Raw genomic sequence first — 18,734 nt, forward strand, 5'->3', positions numbered from 1 at the left:
TCTTAGAAAGTAAAGCAAACCCTTCTTAGTAAAAAGACACCTCACCTATGAATTACCTTCTCACCGTCCTCATGAATGCTGGTGGCTGGCAGCCACCAGCTTCAACACAACAGCCACAGGCAATCTGCAGCAACTGTTAGTTTTGGCTGTCTGTCTTGTTATGCCAGGCAGGTATTTGGCAATGGCTTTGTAACCTTATGATAAAACAGCTGACTGCTGGGAATGTGAACATGTAAAGTTGAGTCATTCTCTGGGTTAACAAATACCTGCCTTTATTTACATATTCATTTATCATACAATCTAAAACATGGTATTGGAGAACATAAGAAGCCACTGAAATATACATCAAAATAATATAATAATTAATTATATAATTATATTTGACTATAGCCACATTTACACTCGAGTTTTCAGGGCATATGTGTTAGAGACAGATTCTAACCTTGATGTGTAAGTAATTTTAAACACCGTATAAACACACAACATGAAGAACATGCTCTCAGTGAGTTGGACATTTTTACAATTGGCTGTAAAAATAAATTTATTAGCGATTACTTAGAGCAGTGGCGCCACCATTTCGAAACTGGTTAATAGCTGGTTAACACATTAAGTACACTGCCAAACACAGTATACACAGTAACACTAACTTCGGTCCTGTTTTTCTCACTTAAGAAACATTTCTAAACTAAGCCCCATTGTATCTCGTACTGAACTGGAGATTGTCATTGGTGCTTTCATTTCATCAAGACTGGACTACTGTAATTCACTGTTTACATGTTTAAACAAAAACTCCTTGGAGCGTCTACAGATGGTTCAAAACGCTGCAGCAAGACTTCTGACCAAAACATCTAAGTATTCACATGTGACACTGTTGCTAATACAGCTGCACTGGCTCCCCATTGAATTTAGTCCATTTCAAGATTCTGGTTCTGACTTATAGAGCTCTTCATCGACATGCTCCTGCCTACATCATTGAACTTCTACAGCCCCATGTCCCTAGCAGGTCTCTTAGGTCATGTAATCAGGGCCTACTTGTCATTCATCATACAAGGCTGAGAACTAAGGGAGACAGAGCTTTAGCCACGGTGGCTACCAGACTGTGGAACTCTCTCCCACTGAGCTTAAGATCTCTGAACTCAGTAGCTTCCTTTAAAAAACAACTAAAAGCACATTTTTTTAGAATTGCATTTTGTTAAGTGTTGTCTGTTTTGTTTTATACTTTGTTATCCTTGCGTGAAGCACTTTGTGGTCTTTTATCTAGAAAGGTGCTATATAAATAAAGTTTTACTTATTTACTTACTATACAGCAAGCTATATTTCTAGCAGATAATCATATTGTCCATTAATGCTGGTCTCTTTTCTCCCTGATAGTGTCACTCAAGATGGAAAAAGTTCGGACGGAGCTAGTGTCCATTGTCAGGGAGCACCCTGATGGGATCCCGCTTAAAAAGCTGTCTATCATCTATAGCCAGACATATCACAAGAACTTGACCTTATCCAAACTGGGCTTTGACTCCATGACCAGCTTGGTATCCTCGATGGAGAGGGATCTGGTTCTAGAAGAAGAACTGGTGTTTCACAGGGACCATCGTGGGGGAAACCAGGCGACAGCTGGAGCCAAATGTGGAGCCGCAGCTCAAAGTAAGGAATCAGCAACAGCTCCCGAAGTGAAAAAAAGATGTAAGACTTTGAAGAGAATTGTGAAAATGATGAAAGGACATCCGGATGGGATCCCTCTGAAGTTGTTGACTGCAGCCTATCAACAGAAATACAGCCATGACGTCTCCTTAGTCTCTATGGACTTCAAAACAGTTTCCAGCCTGGTAGACTCTTTGAATGAAGATCTGGTTGTGGTGGAGGATGTGGTGTACCATAAGAGTCACCGGCCTCACAATCAGCCTCAGGCTGGGATGTTCACGAAGACTAAAGAGAACAGCAGACCTACAACACCACGTACGCCTGACTCGCTTATCAGGAGCAGTAGCCCTGCCCTTCGTACTCTACCGCAGCGCGATGCCAGTCCTCAGATTGTTCCTCCCACTCAGGCAAGAATGAACCTTCTTGGATCTCCTTTGATTTCCACTGCTTCCGTATCTTCCTCCCATTATGTTCCTGTTATTCCCCTTCTTACTGTACCCCAGCCAGCTGAGGAATTGTCCCAAGAGCAGCTCTACCAGAGGATCTTAGAGGTTAGCTGTGCACTCTGATACTATATATATATATAGATATATATATATAGGCATCTTTTATCTTTACAGTTTGATGCTGACTATCTTGACATCTTAAACGAGTAAAAATCTGCAATACTTTTGAGGCTAATAGTTGCCTCTTAAGTTAAAAGGTACAGACATTAAAGGAATCATAATTTATTATTATTATTAATAATAATAATAAACTACATTTTATATATAAAGCACCTTTCAAAACCCCCAAGGACACTGTATAATAGGATAAAACACATAATAGAACAATGACACAATGAAGAACAATAAAACAAAAGCACAAGATAAAAAACAGAATTTTTTAATGTAAAGATAGTAAAGAATGCTTTTTTTCAAATGTGTTTACTGGTTAGCCTAAACAGTAAACTAGAATACAGTCAGCAGCTGAGCATCTACCATCTCTTATAGATAGTTCTCAGTCCCGTTTCTGTTAGCTCGCGAAGATGAAAATATAAAAAGAGGCCTAAAATGTTCCCTGACATGCTTAGGTTGGGGGGTAATATTCCTGGTGGGGTTATTTTAATTTACAGAGTAATGAGTTTTCATTGCAGGAGGATAAATGAATTAAAAAGTCCACTTAGCATAAACATGTCTCACACTACCTGTGTATACGGTACATTTTTTTTAGTACATAAATTTTGACAAGGTTGTCCCAGATTGACCATGCAGAGTTTTGCATTTGTATTTGCAGCATTCGATTTCATTTGGATTTTGACAACATTTTCCATTCCTCATACCTCTGACTACACGTAATATTACTCAGTATTACTCAGTATTACTTATATAGTGAAGAAAACAGTCGATCATACACAAACCCTAATAAATATATATAACACTGGCATCACCATCAGTAGCTTTCCTAATATTGTTAGCTGATCGTTCCTTTCTTTCCAGTTTTGCAACATCACAACCGTTGACATAGAGGAGTTCAGCAATCAGCAGTTTTACTGCTTTAAGTACATTATCCAGTTCCATAAACCCATTAATGTAGTTATATTTGATAGTGGGAACACACCCGTGCTTGTAAACTAAATAGAAGGATGCAGTTAGAGACAGCTCGTTTTCCCTCTCATTACTTAATTTGGTTGAAGCCATCTGTAAGTAGTTTTCTCACCTAAGAATGTGAAAACATAAAGCGTGCTTTGCTCACTTCAATGTATTGTGAGATTGTCTTACATTAAAACAGTTGAAATATGCAAAAAACTGCCAGACAGAGAGATTTGTGGAGGTTCTTAATAGAGTTTTCCATTTATGCATTACAAGCTTGTATCTGAATGAACTCATCTTCTACCAATGTACTCTTAAAACTGAACTTTGGCTTCTGCAGTACACTGTGTTATAGCAGCTATTTGCCTATGGAAACCAGTTGGTGTGTAAAAGTTTATTGATGTGTTTCAGGTGATGGGGACGTACCAGCTAACTGCTCCATCAATGGAACAGCTTCAAACCTGCTATTCTCAGAAGTTTGGTGAAAAGTTTCCTCTTGCCCAGTACATGTCACTGTACGACAACTGGGAAGCCAAGAAGCTCCCCACTCAGTCTCAGCCAACAACTCATCCCAAGACTGGGGTGTGGCAGACCGCTGCAGGTAGCCAAACATCAAAACATTCTATTTCAAGCATAAAAGGTAAAGATTCTCAATAGTCCATATTAATTAAATAGTTTGTATTATCCTCCCACAGCAACACAGAGTCCTAAACCTGAAAAAGAACAGGAACAGGCCAGTGGGCTTAGCTTCCTGTCTGCCTCTGATTTTCCAGTGCTGGGGGCAGATCGGAGTTTGACCAAAGAGCAGAAGACCAAAGTGAGGGATGCCAGCCCGAGAGAAGGCAGCGGCCCTGTCTTTAATAAAGGTTATCATGCACAGCTCAGGGAGCTCCTTGGAGAAAATATGCGAGCTGTGGAGGCCATGGAAGCAGACCAGGAGGACTTCAATGGGAGGTGGAGAAACAGGGACATGGATCAGGATACGATCAACACTCTGATGGAGAGTGTCATACGAGAAATCGCTGGGGATGGAGAGCTGGTCACCACAAAGAAGGTGAGGACGAACTATACTTATTTTTTCTACTGTGTAGCTGTGCATAATATGCTATTTGATCATTTTCCTAATCATTTAGTCTGTTATGCAACATTAAATTATTCTCACAGACTACACTGCTTGCCTCACTGTTTCTAACCCAGGTTACCATCAATATCTTTGGTCTTCCTGATATACACACATATTTATTTACGCCAGTTTTCTCGCTTGCAGTTTTCTTCCGTCTTGTTTTTCCTTTAGTTTATCACCAGCTGTTTTTCAGCTGCATCTTTGTTTCTCATCTGCTGTCAAGTTTCCAAGAGGATATTTGATTTGGCCCTTCCCATTTATCTGGGCTTGGCACCATCACTACGGGCGCGCTAGGCTTGTGCTTCCCACAATGAGTCGTGTTTCACTCTGTTACATTTGGACTAACTCGCTGCGTTTGATTTTGTTGTTGTCCTCTCACTGCCTTTCATTCCTGCTTCCAGGTGATATCCCGGGTATGCAGGCTGGTTCCTTCTTTGGACCCAAGAGGGGTGGAGCACTTGCCTCTTAAAGCTCTAAAAGATCTTCAGTACCTCATTAGAGAGATCAACATGTTCATAGAGGTTGGCACGCATTAGTTTTCACCTGTTTTCTCACTGTCAGGTTGCCAAACTGAATTTTATTTTGTCCTCTTTCTCCCAGACCACCTCAGCAGTGACATCCATCTGTACCCTGTATGAGCTGGGCCAGTCATTAGCTGGCCTCAAGGACAAGAAGCGCTACGAAGAGCTAAACCTCGGCCCCCTTTGCAAGCTCCCCTTCATTCACCGCATATTCAAGATTGACAGCAACACGAAAGATGACGATATCCACCAGATCGAGACTGTAGACATCTTAAAGGTGCATTCACAGGGCTTCAGTTTTGTTTTGCACTTGAACTTTAATGTTTATAAGAGCTTATTTTGTTGTTGTTGTTGTTAAATTATGTTTTACAGTTACAGTATATGTCATAAATATATGTCGTTTCCATTCTTTTGTTTAGCAACTTCGTGTTTTTAGGAGGAAGCAGACGAAGGTAAAAGTGGACCTGGCTGAGTTTATGAAGCATCTGGCTGACCACTATAACTGTGACTCTCCATACGAGCTGGGCATCAGGATAACTGGTCTTGGCCTGCCCATATCGGTAAGAAGCACAATGTTCCAGGACATTCCAGGATGGTTTACTGATGAGTTATGATCAGCAGAGGTTTGGGACATATTTGCTGGGATATATTATGGTTACACAAGCTGCATGTGCATCTACAGCCACACCCCGCACAGCCTGGGTATCCTCCCAGATGAACCTTCTTGGCAAACATATAGGGAGGCTTGGGATCGAGTTAAAGTGCCAGCATGAATTATTGTTTTATTCTGCTTCCGGCTGTGGTCTGTGTCCGCTTGGGACCACACTGATTATTTCTTTTGCTGAAGGTAGTTTCAAGTAACTGCTAAATTTAATGAATAATGCTGTGATTTCTTCTCTGTGAACCCCACTGTCCATGCGTTGTTAAGTATTAACTATGACAAACAGTGAGACGTGTGGAAATCTCATTCGTGAACTTAAAACAAAAAAAACGACTTCACTTGTATTTTGGGTAAAGATTAACCTGCTATACTTTGCCATTATTCTCATATTAAACACAAACACATTTGTCTACTCTAGACAATCTCGAAGGTAGGCCGTAACGAGCACACCATCTTGGAGCGTGCCAGGGAGGTGATTCAGAAAGAGCTGGAGGAGGAGATATACGAGCGGCTGAGGAAACTCAAAAAGAGCATCTTGGAGCCGCTGAAAGGAGCAGCTTCCTTCTCCTCTGCGGGCAGCTCGGATCTCTCGAAGAAGTATGCCTCAATGACAGCGGCCGAGGTCGTGCTGGCGGTCTTTACAAATGCAGGGGAGGTGTTCAGCCCCAGGATGGCCAAGGTGGGTGTCACACACTGACAGATGTCTTGTGTTACTGAATCTGGACTGGGTCATTCGCCAGTAAGAGGGTCACAGAATGATGCTAAAGCATCCATCAAAGTTTGAGTGAGAGCGTGTGTTAGTTGGTTACAACTTTAATAGCTAGACTAAAGCGTTTAGGTGTGAATGAGTTATAGCAGGGCTGTAACTTGAGTTATGTGACTGACGGCACATAACTAGTAAGAAGTGGTTTATATATTTATTTTTATATGTTACCTGTGAATCCAACTGGCTGAGGTGAATGCTCACTAGCAAGTAGTTTTGTTTTGTTTTCTTCATATAGTCAGTATAATATTATGTGATGACAAAAACTCCTGTTCAACAAGCTCAAACATGAAGAAAAGTAAGCGGCCAACACTGTTTTGTATTAAGAACAAATAGAAATGAAAGCTGTCTCTAGTATGTCTATACGATACATCCCAGCTCGGTCCATACATACAAGAGACTGGAAGATAAAACTAAAAGCAAGGCACAGGGAGCAAATATCTATCAAAATCAAACAGGAAGTGAGCAGTGATAACTGAACAGGGAAACACAGATGCACAAATGAACAATACAGGGGAAGTGACACACGAGGAAGAAAAAACAATCACTAAGAGTAGAACTAAACCCAAGTACAACCAGGAACTAGAAACTAAATACATAAAGAAGACCTGCAGCAGGCTGGTGACCTGTCCGGGGTGTGCCCTGCTTCTGACCCGGGGCCCTATGCTGTGTGTCTTTTCCCCATTTCTCTGTCTTGAATAAATGCCCAAAAAAAGTTACACCAACAAAACAAAAGTCCATAAACTCAAAAACATAACATGACATATGAAGGTGCACTTTGCTGCCTGCTGAGAGCACCTATTCCCCTCTCTTTCTATTAGTGATCTATTATTTTGTTATTTTAAAAATGTAGTTTCTATTTAATTTACAGATTTGGATTATTCATATCAGATAGAAGTATAGTAATTAGTAATGCTGTTTGATTATAAATTAAGATGGCATCTAAAGTACTTAAAATACTAGTAGATGTTTTGTTTTTTCTGCAGACCAGTAAGATAATACATGAGGCCTGTAAAAGACTGGCCTACTGGCCTGCAGTGCTGTCTATATATAGTAATTACTTACTAAGCCTATACAAATGTGGCCCAATGTGAATGGTGATGCACGCCTCCTAAAGAATTTTGGTTGCATGTAAAACAGCTTTTGCCGGTTTTCATCAGAGAAACCAACCTACTGTGGATCATTTTACAGGAATTATCAGTGACACATACTCCATGGAAAAGGTGGTTTTCACCTCTTGTATATGAAAAGACGAATGGAAAAAACACAGAGTTGTGGGATTGTTACTCAAAGTAAACACACACCAATTCTTACATTGAGCATCAGTGCCCAAACTATGCCTGTGTTTCTATTATATTTGCTGTAAACCAAGCGAGACCTCACATTCTGCCCCAGAACAGACAAGTGAAAAACAAAAACAAAGACAAGACTGTGCTGGAAATGTGTTAGTCCAAATTGGCAGGTAATAGCAAAGCAGGTTTCAGATTTCACACCGTCCACATTTATCAGAAAAACTAGACTTTTGGAAAAGATTTTCTAGTTTGTTTGTTTTTTTCAGAGTCAGTTCTTAGATATAATAAACAGCATCCACACACAGTAATGGCACACACGAGATTGAAGTCTGCGTTTGCTCTGAGCAGAGAGAGAAGCAACAGAGAAGCTAGGTGTGCCTGTTTTATTTCTGCGCTCCTGTGACACAATGCTCTATTTGTTTTCTGATCCAGCACGTCCAGAACTTCCTGCTGCAGGTGTCAGGTAATCGGCTGGAAACAGCTCTGTTTCAGCTGGCCATCTGTGGGGGATCCCTGGCTGTTCCACATGACCTAGTGCCCAAAGACAAGACCTCCAAACCCACGGAAAAAACTAAACCAGAGGACAAATCCACCAAATCTCTCCCAAGCGAAGGTTTCTAACGCAAGATGTTACACATATATTAGCTTATCCTATCCTAAACATGAATCTGTTATATTTTTAAATGGCAAATGCACATTTCTACTCTCTATTTCTCAGCTAAAGTGAAGCAGTATCTAAGGGACAAACTGGCTGCTCAGAACTCAGCTATCACTTTGGCACACATTGCTTCCTTGGAGAAAAAACTGTCTGAACACTTCCACGTGAAAGACTTCCTGTCTTTAGAGAAAGGCAGCTTCCTGGAGTTTTTGGTGAACAACATTCAGGTAGTTCTCTCATTTTTGATTTACTTTAACTCTGCAAATCGCAGGTATGGGACCAAATTAACAAAGCAAAAGAATTTGCGGTCATAATAAGGAGATAACAAGTTGCACCAAATCATCCAAATTCAGTGTCTCTCATCTGGTTGTGTGCAGCTGCTGCAGGACACAGTGGGGTCCACCTTGATTCTGGGCAGCAGCATGGAGCGAGCCGGCAGTGGCTTCAGACCCTCCAAACAAGATGTTTTTGAGTTCATCAAACAGTGCGGCGACGTAGCCTCCACTGATCCAGATGAAGTGAGTCATAAAAACAGACACAGATACAGCACCTTTTTTCACAGTAGATGTTCTAAAACTACACTGCAACTGTGTTTCCTCAGCTCTCCTACATTGAGTCAGCACTGAGGTCTCACTATGGGGTCCGGGACAGTCGTGACTTGGGGCATGGTCCTCTGCACAGACTGGCTGACCTGGTCCAACGCCAAAAAGCACTGGGTGGAGGAGGACTGAGCCCAGTCTGCTATGAATCAGCCCTGTTTGCTAAACAAGGCAAATCAAGGTTAGAAGCCTATCACCAGACAGACAGAAATGCACCTCAGTATATGGGAAGGATTTGTAATGTTATGCTTTTCCTTATGTTTATTGTATATCTGTAAGAGTGGTGGAGGCAAAAACTCAGGCTTTGTTTGTTTTTTTACTTCTGGCACGGTGTGTCAGTGAGAGGCTCCACCCACCTGCTGTTCAAACCTTCTGTTTGTGAGGAGAAGCTAATTAGAAGAGGTTAGCTAAAAGGGACAGCAGCCTTAAATGGAGACATGGTGAAATGGCTTGATTCAGACACACTGTACCAAGGCTTAGTATTAAGATAAATAAGGATTGCTATGAACTCTGAATCAAACAAAGCCGCTCTGCCTGGACATGTAGAGTCCAACAATAAATATGTAGAGCTGGAAGTGAGCATGCTAGGTCCCCTTTAAAATGAGAAAACCTTATGGGAGGATGAATAACTTAAAGATAAACTCCCCATCATTTCACAGGTCCAGTTTTCATGTCAGTTGCCTTTATTCTTCTGTCTTTCACATCCATGAACAGTGCTGAAGGTGGATTTGAGTCAGTGGGTCGGCTTGGTGAAATGTCCAAGGATCAGGCCCTGGCCAGCTTGCTCTCCTGCCCTCTGCTGGAGGATTTAAGTGAGTGGAGCCAGTGGGAGCTGATCTTTAAACCCCTTCACGGCTCCCTCAAGGAATTCATTGAAAAAAATGCAGGTAGGCACGAGGCATATTGCTTTGAACATGACCATTTTTAGACTTTTTAAACTGAACAAAATGTGATGTATGGAGTGGCTGTAGCTCAGGAGATATAGCAGGTCATACTTGCTGAGCTACAGCATACCGTATTCCTGAGTCAGCTAACTCAGGCATGTTGTAGAAAGCACTTTGAGTGCTTAAATGTAACTTAACCATATACAAGGTGTCCCATTTCCCATAAACCAGTGAACGGTGTAAAATGAGTTGATAAAACGGTACGTCATTCAGTATATGTGTAGACTGAATCCAGAATGAATCCTTGGTAATATAGAGTGCATTATTTTTACCTTCTGCCATTCAGTTCAGCTAATTGTGCACAAACAAAGCCTTGTTTCGATTTAAAGATATAAATAAAAAATGTTTGTTTCTGCTGTCAAAAAGTGCCAAACGTGTGTAGAAATCATGTTTCATTATCACATTAAGTCCACAAGAGGGCAGTCGATACAAGGTGAGACGTAACTAACCGTACCAGTGCACTCATTTCAACATAAACATGACTACACACTGTAAAATAAACAGATGATTAGATTAAGTTACATACTGTAAAATAAATGTGGAAGACACAGAGTGAGCACTGCTGTGACTGCAACAACAAGTGTAGCTGAAAACTGCAGAGGTGCCACACACAGCTGCTCCCACGTTTACGGCTGTGCTGCAGTTGGGTCCTGCACTTTGAGCTCCTGCAAGCTCTTACTAAGATAAATATAACCTTATTTGTTGAAGGCTTTAGTTTGCATATTCTAAGTTTTAACATTAAAGGAAAGGATGACCACCACTGTGTCTCACATTGCACAGAGAAACATTTATCCTTTCACCTTTTGGTTTGGTTTTTCCACTTTAGCTTTTGAAGATGTTTAATTGTAGTTTAGTCAGTTGTTAATTTTTATTAGACATTTGTAGTGTTATTATATGGAGAATAAATGCCAGAAATAAGAATTTGGGAAAAATCAGTATGGATATTAGAATAAAAACACAGAACATTATGAAAGCAATTGACTCACATTCATTCAGACATCCAAAGTCTCAATAAGCACGTCCGGTACAGCCTCATCGGAAGAGCTGTGATAAAGTATTTACCAAATTAACAAGGACTTTGCAAAAACCATTACTGTTAGTTACTTTGCTACTTTGTTTTATTTTAGTTAATAAAAATGCTTTTCTAGTTTTAGTTCGCAGTTATTTTTAGTTAATTAAATCACATTTCTTAAGACATATAGAATCTAGTGTCTCTTTTATTGTTTAGTGTTGGAACAGTTAAAAAAGCCAGCAACCTCTAAAGCAAATTTTAGATAACTGAGTACTAATTTGATTACATCATCTTTTCATGATGTTTTCATTTCAGAATTTGAATGAAAATGGGATGAGTTGAATTTAAAAAAAACAGAAGCTGAATAAAAACAACAGAAGTTGAAAAACACAGAAGAGAAATATTTCAGAATTCAGAATTCTGAGAAAAAAATAATTCAGAATTTGAATTAAAAACAACAGAAGTTGATTGCGGAAAAGAAAAAGAAGACGTGCCCATTTGTATTTTTCCTAGATGCCGTAATCCTCTTCCATACCGAGACACATAAGCTGTCTGCATCATTAGGGTATTCAGGCTTTGATAATTAAATTTGATGTGTCCTCTTGAGCAATTAGCAGCAATACAAAGGCATCAACAACTAATGGGTGATTTCATGTTTTACTTACTGCACAGGTAATACAGGCCTAGCAGCATTAGAGGTCACCCCCGGTGTGCTGTTTAGGGTCACCACAGACACAGGAGACAAGCACTTCTCTAGTGCCACTACGGCCCTCGATCCTGTGGGCACAGCTGGCCACCTTGTGTCCATGGTGGTAGCTGACGGAATAGTTAATGCTCCCATAGCCCTCCTGAGCAACCACATGCAAAGCTCTCTGGCAGCAGCTGTGGCTAAAGAAGGTAGGTATTTAACAGGATAGATGATGGAAAATCATTTTGCTCCATAGAAAAGAGTAAAGCACAACTGGACTAACAGAATTTGTGTCGTTTAGATTTGTCCATGGCTGAGGATGATGTGTCATGTTACGACAAAGTTGCCAAGTTCCTCCTGGAGTGTCTCACACGAATCCCCACCAGAACCTGTCAGGCTCTTCTGCTGCAGGTCAGGAGTGGATGCTGAAAAATGCATCTCATGTCTTCTGCAGAAGGCTAGAAATTCAACATCTGATATGTTATATATTTATATCCAACTGAAATCTAGTTGATGTTTTGATTAGTTTGTGGTCTTTGGCACAACAAACAACAAACCCTTGATCATATTTAGTGTTATTGGACATCGATGCTGGCACTATGTGTTGATGATTCCAGTAAACAGCTTTCAACCAACAAAAAGGGAACATGCGACAACATTTCAGTGTGTCCTGGAACACATGAGTGGGCAGCTTTAGCCTCTGAATTTAGTTTGTTCAGCTAAATCGCTGAAGAGGAGGCTGTTATTCAGTTGTCATGCCAACCACAGACTTAGATGGCTTGTTGGACATCTCAGATATAAAGCTCTCTCAAGTTGTCTGCAACATCTTGTCTCCTTTTGCTTTGCAACAATTTGTGCAATACAATGTACATAACAAATACGTGTAATCAAACATCACGGTCATGTGCATTTAAAATTCTGGCATTTATGTTCTTCCAGGTGTTTTTGGAGCCCTTCTCCCGTGTCCTGGGCCAGGCCAAATCTAAACGGGTCCTGATGACCGTGGCTCAGTCGGAGCCGAGGTACATGAACTGTCTGCATCGTTTGGGCATCCTTCTAGGCATCCCAGACTGGATCAAAGACTACGAGAAAAAGCTGAACCCACCTCAAAGCCAGAGCTGTAACACATACTCAGCACCTGTGGACCAAGCCAAGGTCAGAACACAAGCGAGGGAATCTATAAATGTAGCTTATACATTACACTGGAATTGAAGAGTCCTTTTTGTCAGTGACATATATCAGCACAACATCAATCCACAAAGTTATGGACTATGTATTTAGAGTATACTGGAATCTCACTGCTGCTCAAATAACATAAAAAATGGCATGCGGTATATGATAGCTGAGTTGTAAAGTAAGCAGTAATAGTAAGAGAAAAACACAAAAAAGGGGGAAAAAGCAACATATAAGACCTGGTTCTAGTGGAAAGTCTGCAAAGCAGCATTGTTTAAACATTTTTATTGTGCAAAAGGAACTCTTGAGGTTCAGAATTGAGACTTATTATCACTAGATATAGGAGATATCTATATTTTCTTCTGCATCAGAGACTTCTTAAAGGGCAGATGTAAACTGCTGGATAGCTAACGTTTGAATAGAATGTATATAAAATAGGTCCCGTGAGCCAAAAACCTGGATTTCTAGACATTTTTTCTCCACTCTTGACTCTTGTATGATTTCTAGGACAGAGTCACATCAAGAAAAAAATATATTGTTAATCATTTTCAAAATGAATTTGAAATTCCAGATTAAACACTAAAATGTATTTAGAGAAAAAGGTTGAAATGTGGAGATTACTGCATCTACATATAACCCTCTACAAAATGCACTGTTAAACAAACTGATCAGCCAACTTGTACATACATCGTCTTGGTTGCACATCCATAACTATCATAACTGCATCTGTCCATTACCAGGCTGTTCATTTTGTACAAATCCACTCTTCCACATTCGTGTGTTTTTCTGTTTTTCTGCATCCTTATTCTCATCACACAATATGTTTACGTTCTGAAGAGAAATCATTTCCTTCCTTGTTACCGAAAACGATTCTGAAGTTTGATTTCACTCCCAGGGCAGCTGTGGCAGTTTTTATTGAGACAACAACTGTAATCTCCACATTTCTACTTTTTTTTTTGAAATACAATTTCGACCTTATTCTCAAAAAGGTCGATAATAATTTTTTTTCTTAACACGACCCAAATACTTGTTCGTAGATTTCAGTGATATTCCTGATGCAAGTCATTTTAGGCACGCAACTCTGGCTGTTTTTATTAAAATTCTGCAGAGGGTAATTAGAAAATGTACAATTAAAGGGAAATCAGCTTGTTTCAGACAGTGGATTAACTGGACGGCTACACAAAGGCCCACTATTAAATTACTAAGGTTTATTTTGAACTTTGAATCATGCAGTATAAAAATGTGGAGCTCCTCACAGATCCATTTTGCTGTGAGGAAACAGCGCTAACCAATGAGGTGCCATTAAGTCATATTGATCAGATTGATTGGTCAGTGACAGCACAGTAAATTTTGGACATTATGTATCGCCATTAATCATTTGAAATGTGTGGAAAGTACAAAGCAGTAAAAATACAGAAATGTGAAGACATACTCAACAATGTTGTCTACTAGTTGTAATGTTGCACACTGTTGCTCAGCAGCATATTTCTGTTATTAACTGTTATTAACTTCTTCTCACCTTTCTTATGTCTTCAGTCTAATTTGACAGATTCTGAGTGCAGCAGTCTGTCAGCTCTCAACATGAGTGAAGAGGACTTTCTTGAGGATAACATCATGGACAACAGCTTTGAATCCTCCCAGCTGTACCACAGCCCACACCAAGGTGATTGAAAGTGGCTCTCCACTGCAGGATTTTGAACTTTATTACTGTTTTCACACTGCGAAAGATTATAATCTGCTTCCATTTTTGACATCTTTTACCAAATGTGTTCTTTAAGTCAACGATGAGCAAGACATAGAGGCTGAGGAGGAGGAAGAGGATGAAGAGCAGCTGTATGAGTTGGCCTCGGTGCCTAACGGAGAGATATCAGACGTCAGCAGCGACGCTGAAGGAGGCCAGGGCGAGGAACAGCTCAAAATGTCTGACGGAGATGAAAAGGAGGGTGACAGCTGTGAGTCCGAGGACACAATCCAGAGAGCCGTCATTGAAGACATCAGGTTTGTCACCTTTATCCATAACTGCTCTGTCCGTTTAAGTGTCATGATTTGGTTGTGGCTGCTCTGTCACTCTTTTTTGGTCTCCTCTTTCTCCGACAGGAAAAGTGAGTTTGGCATCGGGGTGAAACTGACAGCTGAAGGCCAGAAACTGATGCAGGTCCACCAGGAGCGACTGGGCCGCAGCTTAGACCGCCTCTCCACTGAACTCTACAGCAAGGACACACACTTCGTCCTGGAGCTCATTCAGGTAGAAATCTGAACGTGTTTATCAGAAGCTTCCAGAAGTTTCTCCATCCTGAATTCTTAGATTTTTTATATTTGTCACACTTTCAGGTTTCATATCATCAAACGTATTTTAAGATTATACGAAGATAACCCGAGTTAATACAATATGCAGTTTTTAAATCAAGATTATAGATCATAAAAACCCAGAACAACTTCTAAAGAAGTGCAGGCCTCACTTGTCTTGTCGCACTTGGGTAATACAGTATGGAAATCATCTGAAACACACCTGCAAGTCCACCTCTGATTGGCTAAAAAAGGCCAAAATGAAGGTTTTAGCGTTGCCTAGTTAAAGTCCTGCGTTAAATCCAATTGAGATGCTTTGACATGAGCTTAATGTTTGGAAACTAAAGCAATATTGTTAAGAGTGGGTAAATTTGGTGGATCTTAAAAATTGTCTGATGAACCGAAACGTGGCCGGTGTGACAAATAAGAAAAAATAAGAAATCAGGAAGGATAAAAATAGTTTTCAAAGATCTGTAAAACAAAAAACAGCAGTTTGATTGTGGGTCTAAAATTCTATGAAAGGAAACTTCTTTGCTTTAGTATTTTGATTTGAATTTTGTCCAATTTCCTCCGAACTCTTTGTTTTCCTTTCTTTCAGAATGCCGACGACAACAGTTACCCAGCAGAGCCCGGTGTTGTTCCAGCGCTGGCTTTTATGGTGGAGAGAGACTGTATCACTGTCCTCAACAATGAAACCGGCTTCCAGGAGAAGAACATTCGGGCTATTTGTGATGTAGGCCGCAGCACTAAGGGAAAACACAAATATGGATACATTGGTAACTGCATTTGGCCCTCTTTCATTCTTCCACCATTACAACTGTGTAGTGTTGGAGAACTTAAAACCACATAGACAAATGACGTTCGCCTGTTTTACTTCGTACAGGACAGAAGGGCATTGGCTTCAAGTCAGTGTTTAAGGTCACAGACTGTCCTGAGATTCATTCCAATGGCTTCCACTTGCACTTTGACAAGAACTGTGGCCCCATGGGATACATCCTCCCCCACTGGACTGAAGATACGAGGCCTCTGGATCCACAGCTGAGGGACATAAATCAGCACAGGTCAGATGACTTATTGATCCCAGTACCCTGAGAGTCGATCAGCTAAATTGAATTGATCTGTTACCAGTTTCAGTATTTACGGCAGTGCCTTTCTTGGAGCTGCTTCTAAAAACAAACCTCTTATTTTAACTTTGGAGTTCAATATTACACAGTTGTGATAAACTACACTACAAAGTGCAGCTAAAATCGATCTTTACCGTCTTCTCCCTATATACTTCATGTTTGTAAGATCCAAAGTAACAAACGGCATCTGCATTGTCAGCTTCTTGGTCAGGTCTGCTCATTTGTTGCCCTGTAATCTGTGGGGCTCTCAGTGGATCGCTGAAACGCTGACTGTGTCTGTGTGCATAAATTGGCACATTGTTTGTAGGTCAGCTGCTAAACGTTCCTCTGCTTTTTGCAAGCGTGGTCTCACGATGATTTGCCCTGCGTCAGAGTCTGACCCTCTTTGTTTATGCTCCCACTCTAGTATAAATGGTTGTATTCCTTGTTTATTGTTATAATACAGGTAATTTAGTTTGGTTATGGGGAAGCCAAAACATCTGTTTAACTTTATTAGCCGTCTGCTGCTCACATTAGACCCATGGTCTAATTTTTTGTCTTCTTCTCTTTTCAGCTGGACCACTAAGATCAGCCTTCCTCTCCGGACTGAGAGCCATCAGACCAGGAACCTGTTTCATGACGTGCACCCGTCGCTGCTGCTCTTCCTGCATCGACTACGCTCCATCACCATCTACAATCAGGTAAGTCAACAACAAGCGCTTGCACATGTGTGTTTTTGCACATAAACCCACCTAAATTGATTAGAAATAAAAGACCTTGTTGCTACTGTATTTATTGTGTCTATGTGCAGAGTGAGAAGCGTTTCATGACGATGACTCGTAAAGATCTCAATCACAATGTGCTCGAGGTGGACCACTCGGAGGGTACCGAGCGCTGGCTAGTGGTCAAAACCACACTGAAGCCCAAGAAGGTGATGCACACAAGCTAACTCCCACAACTTTTCAGGCGCACATATCATATTTGGATTTTAGAACAACAACTAACCATCTGTTCCTATATTCCAGCCCTCCTGGGGCATAAATAAAATCTGCTGTGGATTTGCATTTCTCTGATGTACTCCTGTAAATATGAGTGTTGATCGTTCTGCTCCTCAAACGTCTTTTCTCGGGTTTCCATCAGACTTTATGAAAACTTATTCACTGGATAGTATTTTCATACACGCGGGCAGATAAACACCACCGAGCTGATTTTAATGATCTGTCAGGCTGAAAGGGTTCAGTAATACCTGCTCTTACTCCTTCAGCTGTTTTCCTTCTTTTATTTCCCAGAGGCAGCACCCTGTTACCTGCAGTTAGGTTATGTAAGAGAATGAGCAAAGCTGAGTGACAGAGGCTATTTGAGACACGCTGTGCTCTTGATTTTCTTCTCTTTTTTTCCAGTGGCCTCACTTTTTGCAAACCCATTTGTGCAAGAAGTCAGCCTGTTAGCAAGTTGTTGGCTCTGTTGTGACATTGATTTGTGCCTCCTTCAGATCAAAGAGGATGTAGAGTCGACCGAGCTCGCTCTGGCTTTCCAGCTTGGCAGCGACTCCACAGGAAGTAACATTGTGTGCCAGCCTCAGAAGCAGCCCGTGTTTGCTTACCTGCCCCTTCGCAGTTTTGGCTTCCGTTTTATCATCCAAGGTGAGAGTGGCGATGAGAGCAGTTTATTCACGGGCGCCGTTGGGTGAAGAACAAGTGCAGTCAATAACTGATGTCCGTTTCTTGTTTAGGTGATTTTGACATCCCTTCTTCTCGTGAAGATGTTGACAGAGACAGCTCCTGGAACCAGTGGCTCCGGTCTGAAATAGCACAGCTCTTCCTCCAGGCCATGGATGTCTTCAATGTAAGACATAGCTGTAGAAATAGAGAACAATAACCAAGAAAGTGCAATATTATATGATACATGTGTATGAAATGTGTATGCACATTATGTTGCAGTATGAGATCATTAGAAACTAATATGCAAGTTGATTTAGAAAATATGATTTAAGGATCGTTTACTGTGACGTATCTGGGCAGGAGGATAAAATTTGAAAATTTGCTCAGTCATACTAACCAGAAATTATTGGCAGATACATTAAATCATTCTATTAGAAGAGAGCGTTAAAACTGCATATTTGATACATTAAAATAAATTCTGAGCACTGAAGTTTATGAAATCTGATAATATGCAGATTTGGTATGTAGCAGGAAATTACAGGTCTTGGTTCTTTTTGTAGCTGAGGTAACTAAAGAAAAAGTCTAGAACATAAAGTATTATTAGGCTAATATTAGATCTTGGTTGTGTCTCCGTCTGAAGAGAGCTTTTTCTTTTATGTCATATTCCATCCTCTCGTTGTTCCAGAATCACCCAGAGTTCAAGGGACTGAAGGGCCTGTGCCAGTTCCTTCAGTTTATCCCCCTGTCTGACGAGGTTTTGGACTTCTTCAAGCCTGTTGCCGGGCAGATCATTCAGCTGCTCAAGGGCAAATCCTTCCTGCCTACTCTCAGTTCAGGTATTATAAAACTAAACTAAAAACTAAAACTAGATTTCTAATGCAGAGTGTGATACAGATTAACTCAATTTGGGAATATTTCTTGAATGAAAAAAGCTCAAATGAACCAAAGATTTCACTTCATTTAAAGTTAAAGCTGAGTCAAAAGGAACAAGAAATAACCTCAGAGTGTCCTAAAGAGGGAGCAGATCTAACATAAACAATA

General features: G+C 40.6%; 1 protein-coding gene across 1 annotated transcript in view; it reads left to right on the forward strand.

Moving 5' to 3' along the window:
• Positions 1–18,734, forward strand: part of LOC102209403 (uncharacterized) — a 42,205-nt gene that overhangs the window by 1,454 nt on the left and 22,017 nt on the right. Inside the window, exons 2-27 of the mRNA XM_013913041.1 lie at positions 1,372–2,045; positions 2,142–2,189; positions 3,621–3,810; positions 3,905–4,263; positions 4,734–4,853; positions 4,933–5,130; positions 5,273–5,413; positions 5,933–6,193; positions 8,002–8,182; positions 8,288–8,454; positions 8,605–8,745; positions 8,829–9,007; positions 9,541–9,713; positions 11,455–11,679; positions 11,772–11,881; positions 12,410–12,625; positions 14,180–14,306; positions 14,422–14,641; positions 14,741–14,888; positions 15,528–15,705; positions 15,813–15,990; positions 16,607–16,733; positions 16,844–16,963; positions 17,525–17,675; positions 17,765–17,877; positions 18,379–18,529. Coding sequence (XP_013768495.1) covers positions 1,383–2,045; positions 2,142–2,189; positions 3,621–3,810; positions 3,905–4,263; positions 4,734–4,853; positions 4,933–5,130; positions 5,273–5,413; positions 5,933–6,193; positions 8,002–8,182; positions 8,288–8,454; positions 8,605–8,745; positions 8,829–9,007; positions 9,541–9,713; positions 11,455–11,679; positions 11,772–11,881; positions 12,410–12,625; positions 14,180–14,306; positions 14,422–14,641; positions 14,741–14,888; positions 15,528–15,705; positions 15,813–15,990; positions 16,607–16,733; positions 16,844–16,963; positions 17,525–17,675; positions 17,765–17,877; positions 18,379–18,529 — 4,885 coding nt within the window. The 5' untranslated portion in view covers positions 1,372–1,382. The remainder of the gene's footprint in view (positions 1–1,371; positions 2,046–2,141; positions 2,190–3,620; positions 3,811–3,904; positions 4,264–4,733; positions 4,854–4,932; positions 5,131–5,272; positions 5,414–5,932; positions 6,194–8,001; positions 8,183–8,287; positions 8,455–8,604; positions 8,746–8,828; positions 9,008–9,540; positions 9,714–11,454; positions 11,680–11,771; positions 11,882–12,409; positions 12,626–14,179; positions 14,307–14,421; positions 14,642–14,740; positions 14,889–15,527; positions 15,706–15,812; positions 15,991–16,606; positions 16,734–16,843; positions 16,964–17,524; positions 17,676–17,764; positions 17,878–18,378; positions 18,530–18,734) is intronic.

The sequence above is a fragment of the Pundamilia nyererei genome, unplaced genomic scaffold (genome assembly GCF_000239375.1).
Source record: "Pundamilia nyererei isolate P.nyererei 1_Seehausen unplaced genomic scaffold, PunNye1.0 scaffold00005, whole genome shotgun sequence".
In the NCBI taxonomy this organism is placed as follows: domain Eukaryota; kingdom Metazoa; phylum Chordata; class Actinopteri; order Cichliformes; family Cichlidae; genus Pundamilia; species Pundamilia nyererei.